Below are 14,739 nucleotides of genomic sequence, written 5' to 3'. Positions count from 1 at the left end.
TAAAAGTGTGGACATCATCATCAACATGGATAACTTAATAGTTGACAACTTATTTCTTTTAAATTATTTCACTAGATCCTGATAACCATCCATTGGCTTTCTAGTATTTTAGGGTGTGTCTGTTATTCATTGATTCAACAGTGAATATTAGTTTATGTTCTTTCAATAAATATTAAGTGCTGAGCACTGCAGTGGGTAAAACAGAAATACTTTTAACCCTCAGGTGATTTAGGAGGGAGACAAATATGAATTAGATGATCATTACATACATAAAATTCTAAATTATGACTAATATAGAGAATAATTTTAATCACTTTAATCACAATTACTATTGTGAATTAATAATCATAAAAGACCATAACACAAAAGATCCCTCTGAAGAAGTGACATTTAGGCTGAAGCCTGAAAGATAAGTAGGGGGTGGGGGCGGGGGGTATTAGTAATTACAGCTCCCTATAAAGACTTTTGAGATTTTAACTCCTTCTCCCACATGAAATATTAACACCAAATATATCTTAATATCTGTGTGTGTACTATACATATACATACACATATACATATATGCACATATATATCTGTACTTTATCCATGAGTACTAATGGTAAAACATAAACCAATATTACCTTGTGGTTTGGTTATTTCGATTTTTCCATCGTGTTTGGCAAACTTTATAAAAACAGATTAAGAGAGAAACTACCAAGTAGCCAGACTCACTTTGTGATGTCTTCAACCAGCTTGGAGTGTCCACCATTTAAAGCGAGGTCCACTGGCGTGGCGCCCTCTTCATTGGGCAAAGCCAAGGCCTGAACTCCCCCCGGGAGACACGCGAGGAACTGGGAGAGCTTCGGCAGGCCCCATCTCACAGCCAGGTGCAGGAGAGACTCTCTGTGGAGAGGCACTGAAATGAAGAAAACACAGATGAGCCCCTCTGTTTACAAACTTTGTCTCATACATTTTATCAGAGACCATGTCTGAGACACAATAAGGATGCCAGAGCTGGAAGGAACCCTCATAAACATCTAATCCAAACAGCCCATTTTACAGATGTGGAGAGGTCAGTGACTTATCCAAGGTCAGGTAGCCCGTGGATGCTGAGGGCAGGTCCGCTCATTGCTAGTACGATGTTCTTTCCACACTGTGGTGCGTGTGCGCATCACTTACATCCCTGGAGTAACGCCATCCAGGGAAAACAAGTGCTAGAAGCAGACGACCCCGTGGAAACAGACATTGTCGGGGGGGACATTGGTGCTACTCCAGCCGGGCAGGCTCTCAGAGGCAACGCTGGAAACAGCCTCCGTTTCCACCCTTTGTCCTTGGAGGTGCTGTCTCCTGATGAGAAACTGGGACAGAAATGGGCTTCATGTGTCCAGAAGACTGGAGACTGTGGTTCCCCTTGAACCTCATCCATCTACTAGATCTGTGGAATTATTTCAGTGTTGCCAAAGCCACCCCAGCTCCCAGCTGGTCTGTGTGTCCTGGTTTCATTATGGTGTTTGCCACTGTATATTACGGTTGTTTCCTAACTGTATCATCTTACAGGTTAAGGGGGTCCTTGAAGTTTTATATTCCTAACACCCATCATCCTGTTTAGCAAACTAAAGTCATTTGGTGTTTGTGGAGATGAATGGCAACTGACTGTCAAAATCTCAGTCCTGTGTGCACGTTTAAATCTCGTAATTTGTATAGAGTTTGTACATCTGTTTTTCTACTGCACCGACGCGGTGCCTGGAATACAGGTGGCCCATGATAAGCATTACGTTGGAAATGTAAAAGGATAAATTTGCCTGCATTTTTAAAAAAACTAGGCCCGTGAGCTCCACAGACATCAAGACACACCTTCAGACAAGCCTAATCTTAACCAGCTAACCATGAGAACTCTGACACTCGTGACCGGTTGGAAGAGGCACGCTGCAACACTCGGAGTTACACCCGCCCTGCAGGCAAGCAACGTGGTTGCTGCGTGTGGAACCTGAAAGAGGCCCAGACAGCACTGCATCTCACTGGGCGACAGGCCTGAGAGGCAGGCGCCGGTCTGTCTTTTCTCCCAGCACAGAGCCTGACACATCTTCTGTGCTCTATATTTGCTTATTGAACGAATGAATCAGTGACCATTGGCTTTCCCTGGCGAGCACCCATGGGAGTTAGATTTTAGTAACTATAGCAATTTGGATCCACAGCTGCTGCTTGAAGCATCTCTCATTCTTAGTTCTGCCTGTGATACCTCTTGACTAAACTCACACCACAAAATACACACTCCCACACACAACTTAGACACAGAGGACAAAAACCATCTACTTCTCCACACGGCTGACAGTCCGCATTAATGTGATCTCACTATCTCATTGTCTGCAGTAGCGTAACTTTATTATTCCACTTACTTACCCAGGCAAACGACTGACCATCCACTGTAGGAACTTCCTTTAGGGCCCACCAACTCTTCAACAGACAGTTTTTAAGCCCTCAAACCAGAGTTTATTGTATCATGATCTGTACCCACTCCTAACCAAGCTTCCCTCCCTGCCCATCACCTCTCCCCTGCACTAAAAACTCTCACTAAACCAAAATTCAAGTTCTCCATAAATTCCGCTTTTGCCTTACCCACTGGGGACACTGCTACGGATCTGTGGAGGCGGAGCTCTCCCTTACCACAGCGCACTACGAACTCGGCTTTGCCTCACTGGCAGGCGGCGGGGAAACCATTTGGGAAGCCAGCACCCAACAAAGCCTTACTGGGAAACCACCAGGAAATAGTTTACAGCACAGGGACGCTAAAGAAAGCTGCTCAGCTTACATTTTTAACCCATTTATACTGCTATTTCTATATCTAGATCAGTGAACATAAGGCCTTATACTTTAAATATGCAAATGAGCCCTCCCAGTGAAGTGCCACTGATCTCACCGTGTATTTGTCCCGCCCGTCATCCACCTGCGTCACATGACGCAGATGCCCTGGGAAGGGAACACCTGAGATGGTGAAATGTCTAAAAACGGAGAAGGTGGTCGGCCCCCGCCAGACATTTGAAGATATTTGATATCGTCAAAGAGTTATAATGTCTATTAAATAGCTTACTATTAATTACTTTATCCTTTAAATTTTGAAGGATTTAAAACTGTTTTATTAGAAAGTAGGTTTTTACTCTTACCAGATTCCCAACAAGGCATGTTGGATAACACTTCCATTTGTTTTCTTCTTCAATAATAATCAGGAAGAGGATTGTTAGGGTCAGGTAACAACACACACACACACACACACACTCACACATGCACACCACCCCCCAACATGGCTCTCAGCGTGCGACTGGAACCAGCCACACTAGGATGCAATTTCTAAGTCACTGATCTCCATCTGAATCTACTGAAAGTGTCCCACAGTTATACAGGAGACAACTTTCTTTCAAGAAAAAAGGGCCGAACATCTAAACCTTTTGCATTCCCTTTTAAAACAGTACCATTGATAAAGGTAAGTACGATGTCAACCATGTCAACGGTACTCCCCACAGGGCCTGGGACAATGCCCCAAGTACCCTCACACCTCTGGTGTCGTTCTCTACACTCAGCTGACCCGCAGGGTGTGAGGAGAAGCTGCTTCCTCCACAAGGGAGCCTTCCAGGCCTGCTCTGTTGGTCCAGCTGCCCGTTCCCTCCTCCCTGGCTCCATCCTCACATCCTGTTCAATGATAGAGAACTGCACTTTCACCCATCCCCCCACCCCTCCTTCTTCCAGAATCTACTCTCTTCCTGGCGAGATGGGAAGGCAGGGGAAGGGAGACCTTCTAATATTTAAAGAAAAAATAAAAATAAAAAGCTGGGCAAAATGTTTTAAGAGTGTGCTTTCTCATTCAGTATAAAAGGTCAGAGTGCAGAATCAGGCAAACAGCTTGAAACAGGAAACATCATGACATATATAAATTATTCTCCTTGTTACAGTTTCAGATTCTGAACAGCAGCTAGAAAACAAGCTTTGAAAGGGGTTATACAATTTGGCAGAGGTAGAGGTGTTCAGTTAAAATAAACCCCCCCCCCCCAAATAAATAGGTATCTTCCTCTTTAGCCTGAATTATTTGAACTAATTGTAACTGCAACAGAATTACTGAGACTTGCTCTAATGTCAAACATTAAAAGGTATGGGCTGTAACATCCTGGGAGCAAAATCACCCCGACACAAAAAGAAATGAGCAGGCTGTGCAACATCCCCATCTGGGCCCAAAAAGAGGCTCATCTGCCCCAGACAGGGAAGGGGGCTCCCCGCCCATGCCCCTCGAGCTGCCGTTCCTCGGGTTCTCCGCCTGGAAAACGAGGCTGTCACAGCAAAGGCCCGAGTGTCCATTCCTGCCTTGGGTTTCTCAGGGTGAAGGACCTGTGCAATGCAGCACACACCCAGGGACCTTCCAGAGTGCCTGCGACACGAGCACAGACTGGCCTCGCGGTTTGGTTATTAATGAAAGGAAAGTGATTTCCTTCACTGCTCAGTCTGAATTAGGGTTGTTCTCATACCTATATAAGGTCTGACTATGCCTTTTAATTAGCAAACAATTCAGTTTAGAAGATTGAAAAATAAATCATCAAACCCTCATAAACTCACATTCATTACAGGAGAGAACATAAATTAGTACAATCCCTTTGGACAGCACCGTGCCAGAGCGAAGGGGGAGTAAGCGGGGGGTGGGGGGGGTGAATGGTGACGACAGAGGGAGACCTGACTTGGGGTGCTGAGCACACAGTGCAACATACAGATGATGTGCTGTAGAACGTGCACCTGCAACCTATGTAATTTTAGTAACCAATGTCACCGCAGTAAGTTCAATTAAAAAATAAAATTAAAAGGTAAAAAAAGAAACTGGTGTCTCAAGACCAAGCAGTTCCATTCCTACACATAAAGCCTAGTGAGGACTGTCAGAAAAGATGCTCCAAATGGAAAATGGTGAAAAACAGAAGTGATCTTCTTGTCCACCAACAAAAAAACTTGTAGTAAAATCATGCACTAGTATTTTAACAAAAATGAATTGCAGACTCACATAGAAGAAACTAAGAAATATAATTATAATGTCAAAGAGAAAAAGTCATAAAAGAATATTCAGAATACATTTCAATTAACATGATGTTTAAAAAGTAAAAACTAAACCATATTATTTGTGGATACATAAGTAGTAAAACTATAAAGAAGAGCAAGGACACGGTTACTATAAAAATCAGAATAATACTTCTGAAGAGAAACAGGAAATGTGAGTAGGGAAGGATGAGGATGATGGTACGTACGCCTGGAGTTCAACAGCACCTGGGTGTCCCTTCCCATCCACTCCCAGCTCCCTACCAAAAGTCACGGTTGTGTTCAAGGTCCTCCCCAGAAAAATTAAAACAGAATTCCCGGGTGGGGTCCAAGCATCAATCTTTTCTGAAGATTCTCAAGTGATTCTGATGCAAAGTCAGGGTTGGGATACCTTAGCTTAACTAAATATGTGGTTAACAAACATTTATCTATGCTTTCTTTTTATACCTCTGTCTTCCCAATCAGCTCTTAAGACCTTTTAGGCAAAAGTCTCTTAGGTAAAAATAAACAAGAACAAAAAAATGCTTGTGACTTTTCTAATTGACTTTTTAGGGAGAGCAAAGAAAGACAGAGAGGGAGAGGGAGAGAGACATCAGTTTGTTGTTGAGGCGTTCATTGGTTGCTTCTTTTACGTGCCCTGAACAGAGAACCACAACCTTGACCTATCAGGATGACGCTCTAACCAACTGAGCTACCCAGCCAGGGCTGTTTGTGACTTGCAAGTTTTTTAAATTTTAAAATATTTTTATTGTTGTTCAGTTACAGTTCTCCCGCCTTTTTCCCCATTGCTCACCCCCACCCCGACCCTCCCCTCAATCTCACAGTTAATCCCCCCATTGTCCATGCCCATGAGTCCTCTGTTCATGTTCTTTCTTTTGCCCCTTCCCCTTCTTTCCCCTGTCATCCCCCTTCTGCACCCCTTGTCACTGTCAGTTTGTTCTTTATTTCCAAGTCTCTGGTTCTGTTTGACTTTTGCAAGTTATTTTAAATTCACATGACTTGCTGCTAAGCCAGGATACAGCCTCAAACATTGAGCAAAATATTAAAAATTATTAACATATTTAAAATAGGTTTAAAATTAAGCTAAAGTATAATAGGGGCAATAATCTAGAAGCAAATGATATTTTTAAACACAAGTTAACTCAAAGTAGTTCTATTGTACTCTGCAGGATTTAGTAATGTTTCATAACTTCTAAGTGGAACCACTAAAATGTATTCAACACTGTTGCCTTGACCAGTATGGCTCAGTTGGTTGGGCATTATCCCACAAAGTGAAGGGTCACTGGTTCAATTCCTGGTTGGGGCACGTTCCTGGGTCACAGGTTCGGTTCCTGGTAGGGGCGTGTATGAGAGGCAACCAATCAATGTTTCTCTCTCACACCCATGTTTTTTCCCCTTTCTTTCTCCCTCCTTTGCCCTTGTTCTCTAAAAATTAATAAATAATATCTTTTAAAAATATATTCAACATTGTAAGTTTATGAAGAACATTTTTTAATTCACATAAATCCAATTCATTAAGTTAAATAAGTCCCACTCTGGTTTCCAAAGCCACACATTGTAACCATGAAGGGGCTCCATTTTTTAACACGACCCTTTCTCCTTTCTGTCCATCCACTTCCACCCTTCATCACCAAGTCCTTAAGACATCAAATTTTGGTTCATATCAAAATATCTTGAGAACAAAGCCTCAGGTTTCTGTTGATCACAGAAAGAGAGTTTTGGCCAAGCTAAAGGTAACATCAGCCCCAGGCCCACGGCCCTACCAACCACCCTCATGAAAGCAGACAGAACAATGTCATGGCAGACATCAGGACCTGATAAAACCAATTCCCTGCCCTGGCCCCAACCAGTCAGTAGAGCTCACAACCCCAGCTCCTGGAGCCACCGTGATGAGTGATTTCTCCCCTGCATAACCCAACTCCTGGAGCCATCGGGAGCCAGGTCTTTCAGCACCAGCTCACCTGCGACTCTGGGCTTAATCCCACTACTGAATTAAGCAGACCACTCAAGTCCCAAGTTTTAAGTTGCCTGATCTGTAAAAGGAAAGTGAAATCTGCCTAGCCTTCCCCGTGGGATTGTCAGGGGGCAATAATAAAAATACTGCATGGGACAGAGTCCTCAAGAACTAGAAAAGCCAGTGTTGGGGGACTTATCTGTCACATACATTTGTCTGATCTCTTCATACAGAAATGTAATAAACAGTCACTAAATTGATATGTGGTATATTTGAAAACAGATTTCCTCTGGTTATAATTTAAAAGCATAATTTAAGGGAACGAGCTGTCTGCCTAGGAGGCACTGTAATTGCATCAGTGTAGAACACCAGATGTGCCATTAAGACAAATGGGCTTCAACCCATGCCTCAGGTGGCGGCTAGGGGCCATCAGCAGCAATCATGTCATACACCCTTTCCGGACTGTGCAACGATTTTTTTAATTTGTTGATATTCCTTCCAGGCTATGATTTGTATCCACCATTCATGCCTTCATTGGATATTTGCTGACAGCCTAAACACACCAGGCATTCTCTGCTCTCCCCGCACAGGCACCCTCCCGTTAACCTGCCGGGAACCTTTTTCTGTTTCTGCGACAAATGAAATACCATGCAACCTAAGTTCATTATTGACAAGTAGAAAAAGTGTAGACTCATCAGACCTGCAGTGGAAACGGCCTTTTGAAATCTGCAGTGTGAGTCTGGTATCAAGCACAACCAGAAAACTAGCCGCTCACCTGTGAGCAGGTGGGGTTCCCGCACTGCCTTCGCACTGAAAGCCAGGCTGCCAGTCCAAAGGCTCAGACTGAGAAATGCTAAACTCTGTGGAGATGAGCTACAACTTTAATTGACGGAGGAAAAAATATCCTTTTCCTTGAGTTCAATTCTGTATTGAATTCTTTACTGCCAGTAAAGCCAGTCCTTAAAAAGTAAAAGCTAGCTAGCTCTGGTTAGTGTGGCTCAGTTGGTTGGAGTGTCATCCCATAACTGAGGGCAGTGGGTTTGATTCCCAGTCAGGGTACAGAACTAGGCTATGGGTTCGATTCCCAATCCAGGCACCAATCCCTGGTCTGGGAGCACACGGTAGGCAACTGATCAGTGCTTCTCTCATTGATGCTTCTCTCTTTCCCTCCTCTCCCTCTAAAAGCAATGGAAAAAAAAGTCCTCAGGGGAGGATTAAAAAAATAGAAAAGCTTAAAAATGGATGGAAGACACAGAAAATGTTTTTAAATTAAGGATTTAGAACTTCGCAAATGATGCAGATTTGCATGCACGTGCCTGGCTAAGGGCTGGGGAACAATGTTACCGATTTGCCATTGGACCAATTTTAAAGAACAGTCTGTCCGCCACTGGCACTTATCCAGTGGGTTACCTTAGCAACTGAAGGAACATAATACCAGTTTTAAATGTCAGAAAAGAAAGTATGGATATATTTACCCTTCAGACACTGTCCAAAGTGATAGAAGGCTAGAAAGTAATTAATACAGGGTATATATACAACTGCTTGAAATATGTCAAGATTTCCAAAAACATATATAAAAACCCCAGAATCAGTCAATACCCATAATGCATTAATTTAAACCCCCCTTGGGAAAAGTTTTTAAAATCTGGAAATTTGTATTTTTAAATAACTCTGTCCTTCCTGGGTTTCTACCCACTGGTATTTCAGTGGACGCTATTTTAAACTCGCTCTCCAGCACAGTCTGGGGGCAGAAGAACAAAGGTGGCCTTTCACACAGGTCGTGGGCCGCGTCTCCCAGTCCAGTGCGCCACCCTCCGACGGGGCCGGGAGTGCAAGCCGGGCCAGCCGGCAGAGCTTCCCTCTTTTCCTTCTATTTCTACAGCCAGCAAACGGTAGTCAAGGATAAAACCACCTGCCAGGCTCTGTTTCAAGTGTTAAAAAAACCTAGCTTCTTACCAGTGACGGATCTCTTTCCTCTATTCAAAGAAAGAGACACAGATATTTCCCCCTGTCAGACACGGCTGGCCCACACACTCCCTGCTCCTGCTGCCTAGAAAGAAGGGGATGGTTTTGGGTACGTGGCTTGAAACAAGATGTAGATGGCACAGAAATTTGGCAGTTCCAGCTGAGTCTTTCGTAATGAACTGTTATTTCTCACTTAATGGCTTTTCCTGCAGATAAGAAGAAATATTACGACTGCTCTTAAACTCCTCGAGGGAACGCTAAGCCGTCCGGACAACATTTTAACAGTCACTGAACAACCTCTCCTGTTAAAACTTTCTTCAGAGTCCTTTCGGCCCTCTGCACGGCCTTCCTTGTTCCCCATCAGTTCTGAAGTGTAGAAAAACAAACATTCTCCTTCAAAGGGAAATAATTTATGAAGACTCTATTAATAAAACAAAGCCTCATGCTAACCATCCTTCTTCTTAGTAACAGCATCATGTTACATAACTTATACATTAAACTGGAGTCCGTGACAAGGTTTTTACTTGTCCTTTGAGCTCACTGTTCATTTCGCCACGCCTCGTGTGGGCCCAGGGGCTCTGCTGGGACTTGCCCTCATCACACGGATTCTACAACTGAAAACCATTTCTCTGATTTCCAGAGTCAAGATTAAATCTGTTGTGGTTGCTATAACTCCCTTGATGTTACTTGCACAGTTAGGACCATACTCTAGATGTGACCTTTGGAATCAATAATTAAAGTAATCGTGTAAACTACCTTCAGTAGGTCCTACCAGTTCCAACAATTAATTACCCCTGGGGACAGTTCTCCAGCCAACCATACATCTAAAGTTGGCTTCCTAAATACATCAGCTGTGTTTAACTTTGTGCCCAAGATAGCCCTGCAGAAAAGCTGCAAAAACTCAGTTGGCTTAAAACTTCTTCCCCTAAAGACGCTTAAAACGTCTTCCCCTAAAGACCCTAAAAACTTCCATTCATAGAATTAATTATAAAGGCAGGAAGAAAGCTTGCCTCTTCAAACTTGATAAAGCAATCTAACACAAAACTGTCTTTGTTTTACTGAAGATGTTGACGTTTGCCCTGCAGATCTAATTCATGGCATCGCCTTTCTTACATGTTCTCCCTGCAAGAAGAAAACGGGAACCATGTGACGGGATGGCGGTGTTAACTGGTGCTACGGTGATAATCATTCTGCAATATTTAAATGTATCAAATCAACACATTGCATACCTTGAAATTATACAATATTATATGCCAATTTTATCTCAAAAGCTGGGGAAAAGACGATCTTGTTATGGCTTTATAATTGGTATAATGTAGACCTTCCATCTCTGTACAACCAAGAACTTCAGCCTATGAGGAGACCTTTGAACATATGAACTACTTCTACCTAGAGACCTGCAAAAAAAGTCCAAATCAGTTTTTCAAAATAACAGTAATTTACTTTGGAAAAAAAATCTTGGATCTGCACATTGTTACCAAATATTGGTTTGTAACTATATATATATATATATATATATATGAAAGCCTCCATATGGATTTTTTCAAGTAAGTGGGGTTTTTTTCTGAAATCAGAAAATATAAACAGGACAAGCTCTCCCTCTTCCACTGGGAGAGGAGCTACTCTGTCCCCGGGGCCATGCTGTCAGTCCTCCTAGATGGCATCTGTAGTCCCTCTGGGAGCCTTTCTCAATCACCGGCCTCCCCAGTGGTATGGGAAAGCATGGTGCTTGCCAGCCATGTCAAGCATCTGGGAACACAAGCGAAGGAAAGGAATTCAGTTGAACAGGGAGGCAAGGCTTTAATTCAAGAGTTATCCAAGCCCCAATAGACTAAAACAGAATATTTTATCCTAGTTAACCTAATCTTCAAAAGTATGTCCATCTCTGAGGGGAGATTTCTGTTGAAAAAACAAATAAGCAAAAACCCCCAAACAGAAAAAGATAAATTATAAAATTTTATTCAATAATTATTAGTATTCAAGGTTTTACTGCAAATTTGGGGTCCTGAGACCCTGCAAAAGCTTTTATCATGAAAGCTCCTTTATAGAAAAAATGAGTTTAATTTTACAAAATAGAAACCCAATTGTATTTATGGCACAAAATTAAATAACATCCAGGACATTTCCTGCCCTAGAACACATAACAAGGTTGCACCATGAGTAATGACGGGTGAGACGCAGGGCCAAGAGCGGCTCTGCTTTTCTGTAAGAGACACACGGTCCATTCCGACTCTGGGCTTTCTCCAGGGTCTCAGCCCTCCCGATAACTCTCGGTGATGAAGGGGCAAAAAAGGATTTATTGTAAAATGCAAGGAAATACAATAATGCTTCAATCAGACTTTTCCATGACAAAATCATTACAGAAATCAATATTCATTCATTAACACCCATTTATACCCTCCAAAAAAGTGTAAATAAATAAACACAAAGATTTTTTAACAAGTGTGAATAGTGAAGCCTTAAATTGTTTTTGGATAAGTATTAGAATAAATAATTACAAGGAAAAAAAACTTTTTCCAGTTACGACATCACTTCCACTAACATGTGATAAACTCCAGAGGGCCCCATGCCTCGGTTTTCCCTTTTTGTTCCCATAATTCCTTTATCTTGAAGACAAGCAACATTAATGAGGTATGTAAACTAGAAAAAGATGCACTGAGCACATAAGAGATTGTAAACTGCTTAGAATAAAACTCTACTAAATCAAAGAAGAGAGACCAAGATGGAGACATCCCCCCTCCCATCAAAGCAGCAAATGCACGCTATACCCGGAGTAATTCCCTGAGAGAAATCCAGAAGCTATCTGAATGACTTCTAAATGTCAGGTGAACGACAAGATACCCACATTGAAATGAGTAGGAAAGGCTGAGACACACCCTCAAAGGCCCCATCCCAACATAAAGCCATACAATCCACAGGGAACCCACAACTCCCAGCTTCTCCCTAAGTAGCAAAGGTTTGGATCCCATATCTAGTCCCCCAACTTTTAAGGCTCCCACCTGAGAGACAGGCCTCCAAATCATCTAGCTCTAAAAGCCAAAGGGGTTTGTGTCTGTGTCCTACAGACTACAGCAAACAAAGAAGCAGTTTTTAGTGGTCACACAAGATGCACAATGGCATCTCCCCAGGGCGCAGTGTAGAAGGAGCAGGCAGAAACACCCATCGTCCAGTCTTTCCCTGGAAGGAGCTGACTGCATACAAACTATTGCCTGGGGGTTCCATTTCTAATCAGCATGCCTCTAGGGGCTGGTTGGACCCAGGAGCCAAAGGGCACTTTTCCCCTCCTCACTCCAGCTCACTCCAAAAATAAAGCCTGATCACAAGCCTCTCTCTGAAAGGATCTTGTGCACATGCCTGATGCTATTCAAGGGACATACTCCCAGATCACCTGGCTCTGATAGCCAATGGGGCTTGCATTCTCAAGGACTGTAATGGATAAAGCAGCAGCTAAAGGCTACGCACATGAACACTTACTACAGCTATCCCTCCAAAGTTGAGCACAGAAGGAGCAAGCCAAAAAAAAAAGCCTATCTCCTAGTTTTTCCCTGGAAGGGGTCTGACTGCATACTTTCCCAGCTTCTGCCTTTTAATCAGCCCAGATCTAGGTGTTGACTAAGATCCTCCCCTTGGGCGGGGTGCCGGGGGTGGCACTGATGAGTCTTGGCAGACACTCAAGGACTGCAGGCCACTAAAAACAAAGACAGCAACGTGAACAATCACAGAGTGTTTAAGAGGAACCAAGAGCCTGGACTGACTGATGAGGTTCATCTTCCACACAAGACCAGTCTGTCGAGACTGGGAGAGGTGCCTCCTTTCTCTAATGCAGAGAAACCCACAGAGAGTCAAGGAAAATGAAGAAACAAAAGACTATGTTTCAAATAAAAAGATAAATCCAGAAACTGATTTTAATGAAATGAAGGTAAGTGATTTATCTGATAAAGAGTTTAAAATGGTCACAAAGATGCTCACCAAGGTCAGGAAAGCAATGTATAAACAGAGTATTTCAATCAAGAGGCAGAAAATATTAAAGAGCACCAAACAGAAATCACAGAGCTGAAGGACATAATCACTGAAAGGAAAAATACAACAGAAGGGTTCAACAGTAGACTAGCTTAGTGGAAAACAGGATCAGCGAACTTGAAGACTGTAGTGAAATCCATCCATTCAAGGAGCAGAAAGAAAAAGGTGTGTTAATCCTATCCCTTAACACTGATGGTTCAGAGAAGCTCTGTTACAAGTCTAGGCTGCAGTGTTACCTCAAGTACCACAAACTGTTCTTACAGAAAGTCTAAAAACATTCTAGAAATCTTCAAGGAATTGTTTACAATAACCAGGATTGTACTGCTTTGCCTGTAGCTTCACTAGTCAAGACCAATTGCACTTTCCACATATGCAATACAATATATTCTCTGTATATTGAAGTCCATTTCTGTACAAACACACGTCAACTTATACTGAGAACTTAGATGTTCAGACATTGTTTAGAAGCTTCACCATATATTATTTATTTAACCACCACAAGAAACCAATGAAGTGGGTATTGTAGTGCCTCATTTTAGAAATTGTAACTTTGTGGCATCAGAACTAAAATAACTTGCCCACGAGGTCCCAGAGCCAGGAAGCAGCAGGGCCAGGATTTGAATCTGGCTCCAGAGCACATTTTCTTCATGACTATGACACTAGAATTGTTCTCCCAGGGAATACAATGTCAAACCACAAAAAGGAACTGCTCTGTTTTCCTCTCATGAAAATACATATACCTATATAAGTGTGGCAGAGAGGTCAGCAAGGACCCCTTGGTGGCATAAGTCACCGAGGATATGGATAAACCAAACATCATGATAGACGGAGGCTTGGAAAACAAGAATACATCTCCAAACAGCAATGAAAATGGCAATAAGATGACCCTTAGCTACTTAGGGGTAACCCAGTGTTCTCCGAACATATTTGATTGCATGTCTGTATAAGCAAAAATTATCAAACAGGCACTCCCAACGCTGACTGGGCATGTTGCGTCCAGCCAGCTCCCGCTCTTGGCGACCCTGTGACTGAGTGATGCCCACAAGGCCCCATCTTCAGCAGTCCTGCATGCGGGCACTACCGTCAGTCCACAGATTAAATATTAGGAAACCTTCATTTATCTCTAAGTTTTGGGATGAAAAATAAACATAGTATGCGGACAGCATAAATCCCATTTTGGAGACTCTTAGTTTAAGCTATTCATGTGTGTGTATAAGGTTCCGTAGTTTCAGTGATCTGCCACTTTACAAACGGAACCGCTGCAGACTCCAAGCTGCTAAGCAGAGGGAGGTGCTGGCTGGCGAAGGAGCCCTGGGCCTGGCCCACCTCCACCCCTCTCTGAGCCTCTGCGGGCCTTCACTGACGGCCTGGAGTGCAGCCACTGGGGAGGAATCACGAAGGCTTTAAGGTTTTGTTAAAATGGATCTGCCTTCCCGATAACAAAACACCTCCAATATTATTGTCAGAATTTGTTTTCTTAAGCCAGAAAACATAAGAAAATGAAGCTCCTTAGCCAGAAAACATATACATATGTGTGTGTGTCTATAGAGATATATAGGTATATGTATCTATGTCTACAGGTATATCTATATCTAACCTATAGATATATAGATATATATAGAGATATATACACACACATCAGTCAGTGGAAAACTGTAACAGTGGGAAACTGTAACCCACCCTGCCATTCTTTTGACTATTTCTGTGAGTGCTGACTCTGGCTAATGTGTGGCTGACAGATAAACAGCATGTTT

At 42.7% G+C, this 14,739-nt stretch overlaps 1 protein-coding gene across 1 annotated transcript in view; it reads right to left on the bottom strand.

Annotated features, from left to right (window-relative positions):
- Window positions 1-14,739, bottom strand: part of ARHGEF28 (Rho guanine nucleotide exchange factor 28) — a 281,786-nt gene that overhangs the window by 152,622 nt on the left and 114,425 nt on the right. The window contains 1 exon segment of the mRNA XM_036020409.1: window positions 715-898. Coding sequence (XP_035876302.1) covers window positions 715-898 — 184 coding nt within the window.

Source organism: Phyllostomus discolor, chromosome 3 (assembly GCF_004126475.2).
Source record: "Phyllostomus discolor isolate MPI-MPIP mPhyDis1 chromosome 3, mPhyDis1.pri.v3, whole genome shotgun sequence".
NCBI classification, from domain to species: Eukaryota; Metazoa; Chordata; class Mammalia; order Chiroptera; family Phyllostomidae; genus Phyllostomus; species Phyllostomus discolor.
The sequence above is the reverse complement of the archived record's forward strand: the minus strand, read 5'-3'. Positions and strand labels throughout refer to the sequence as shown.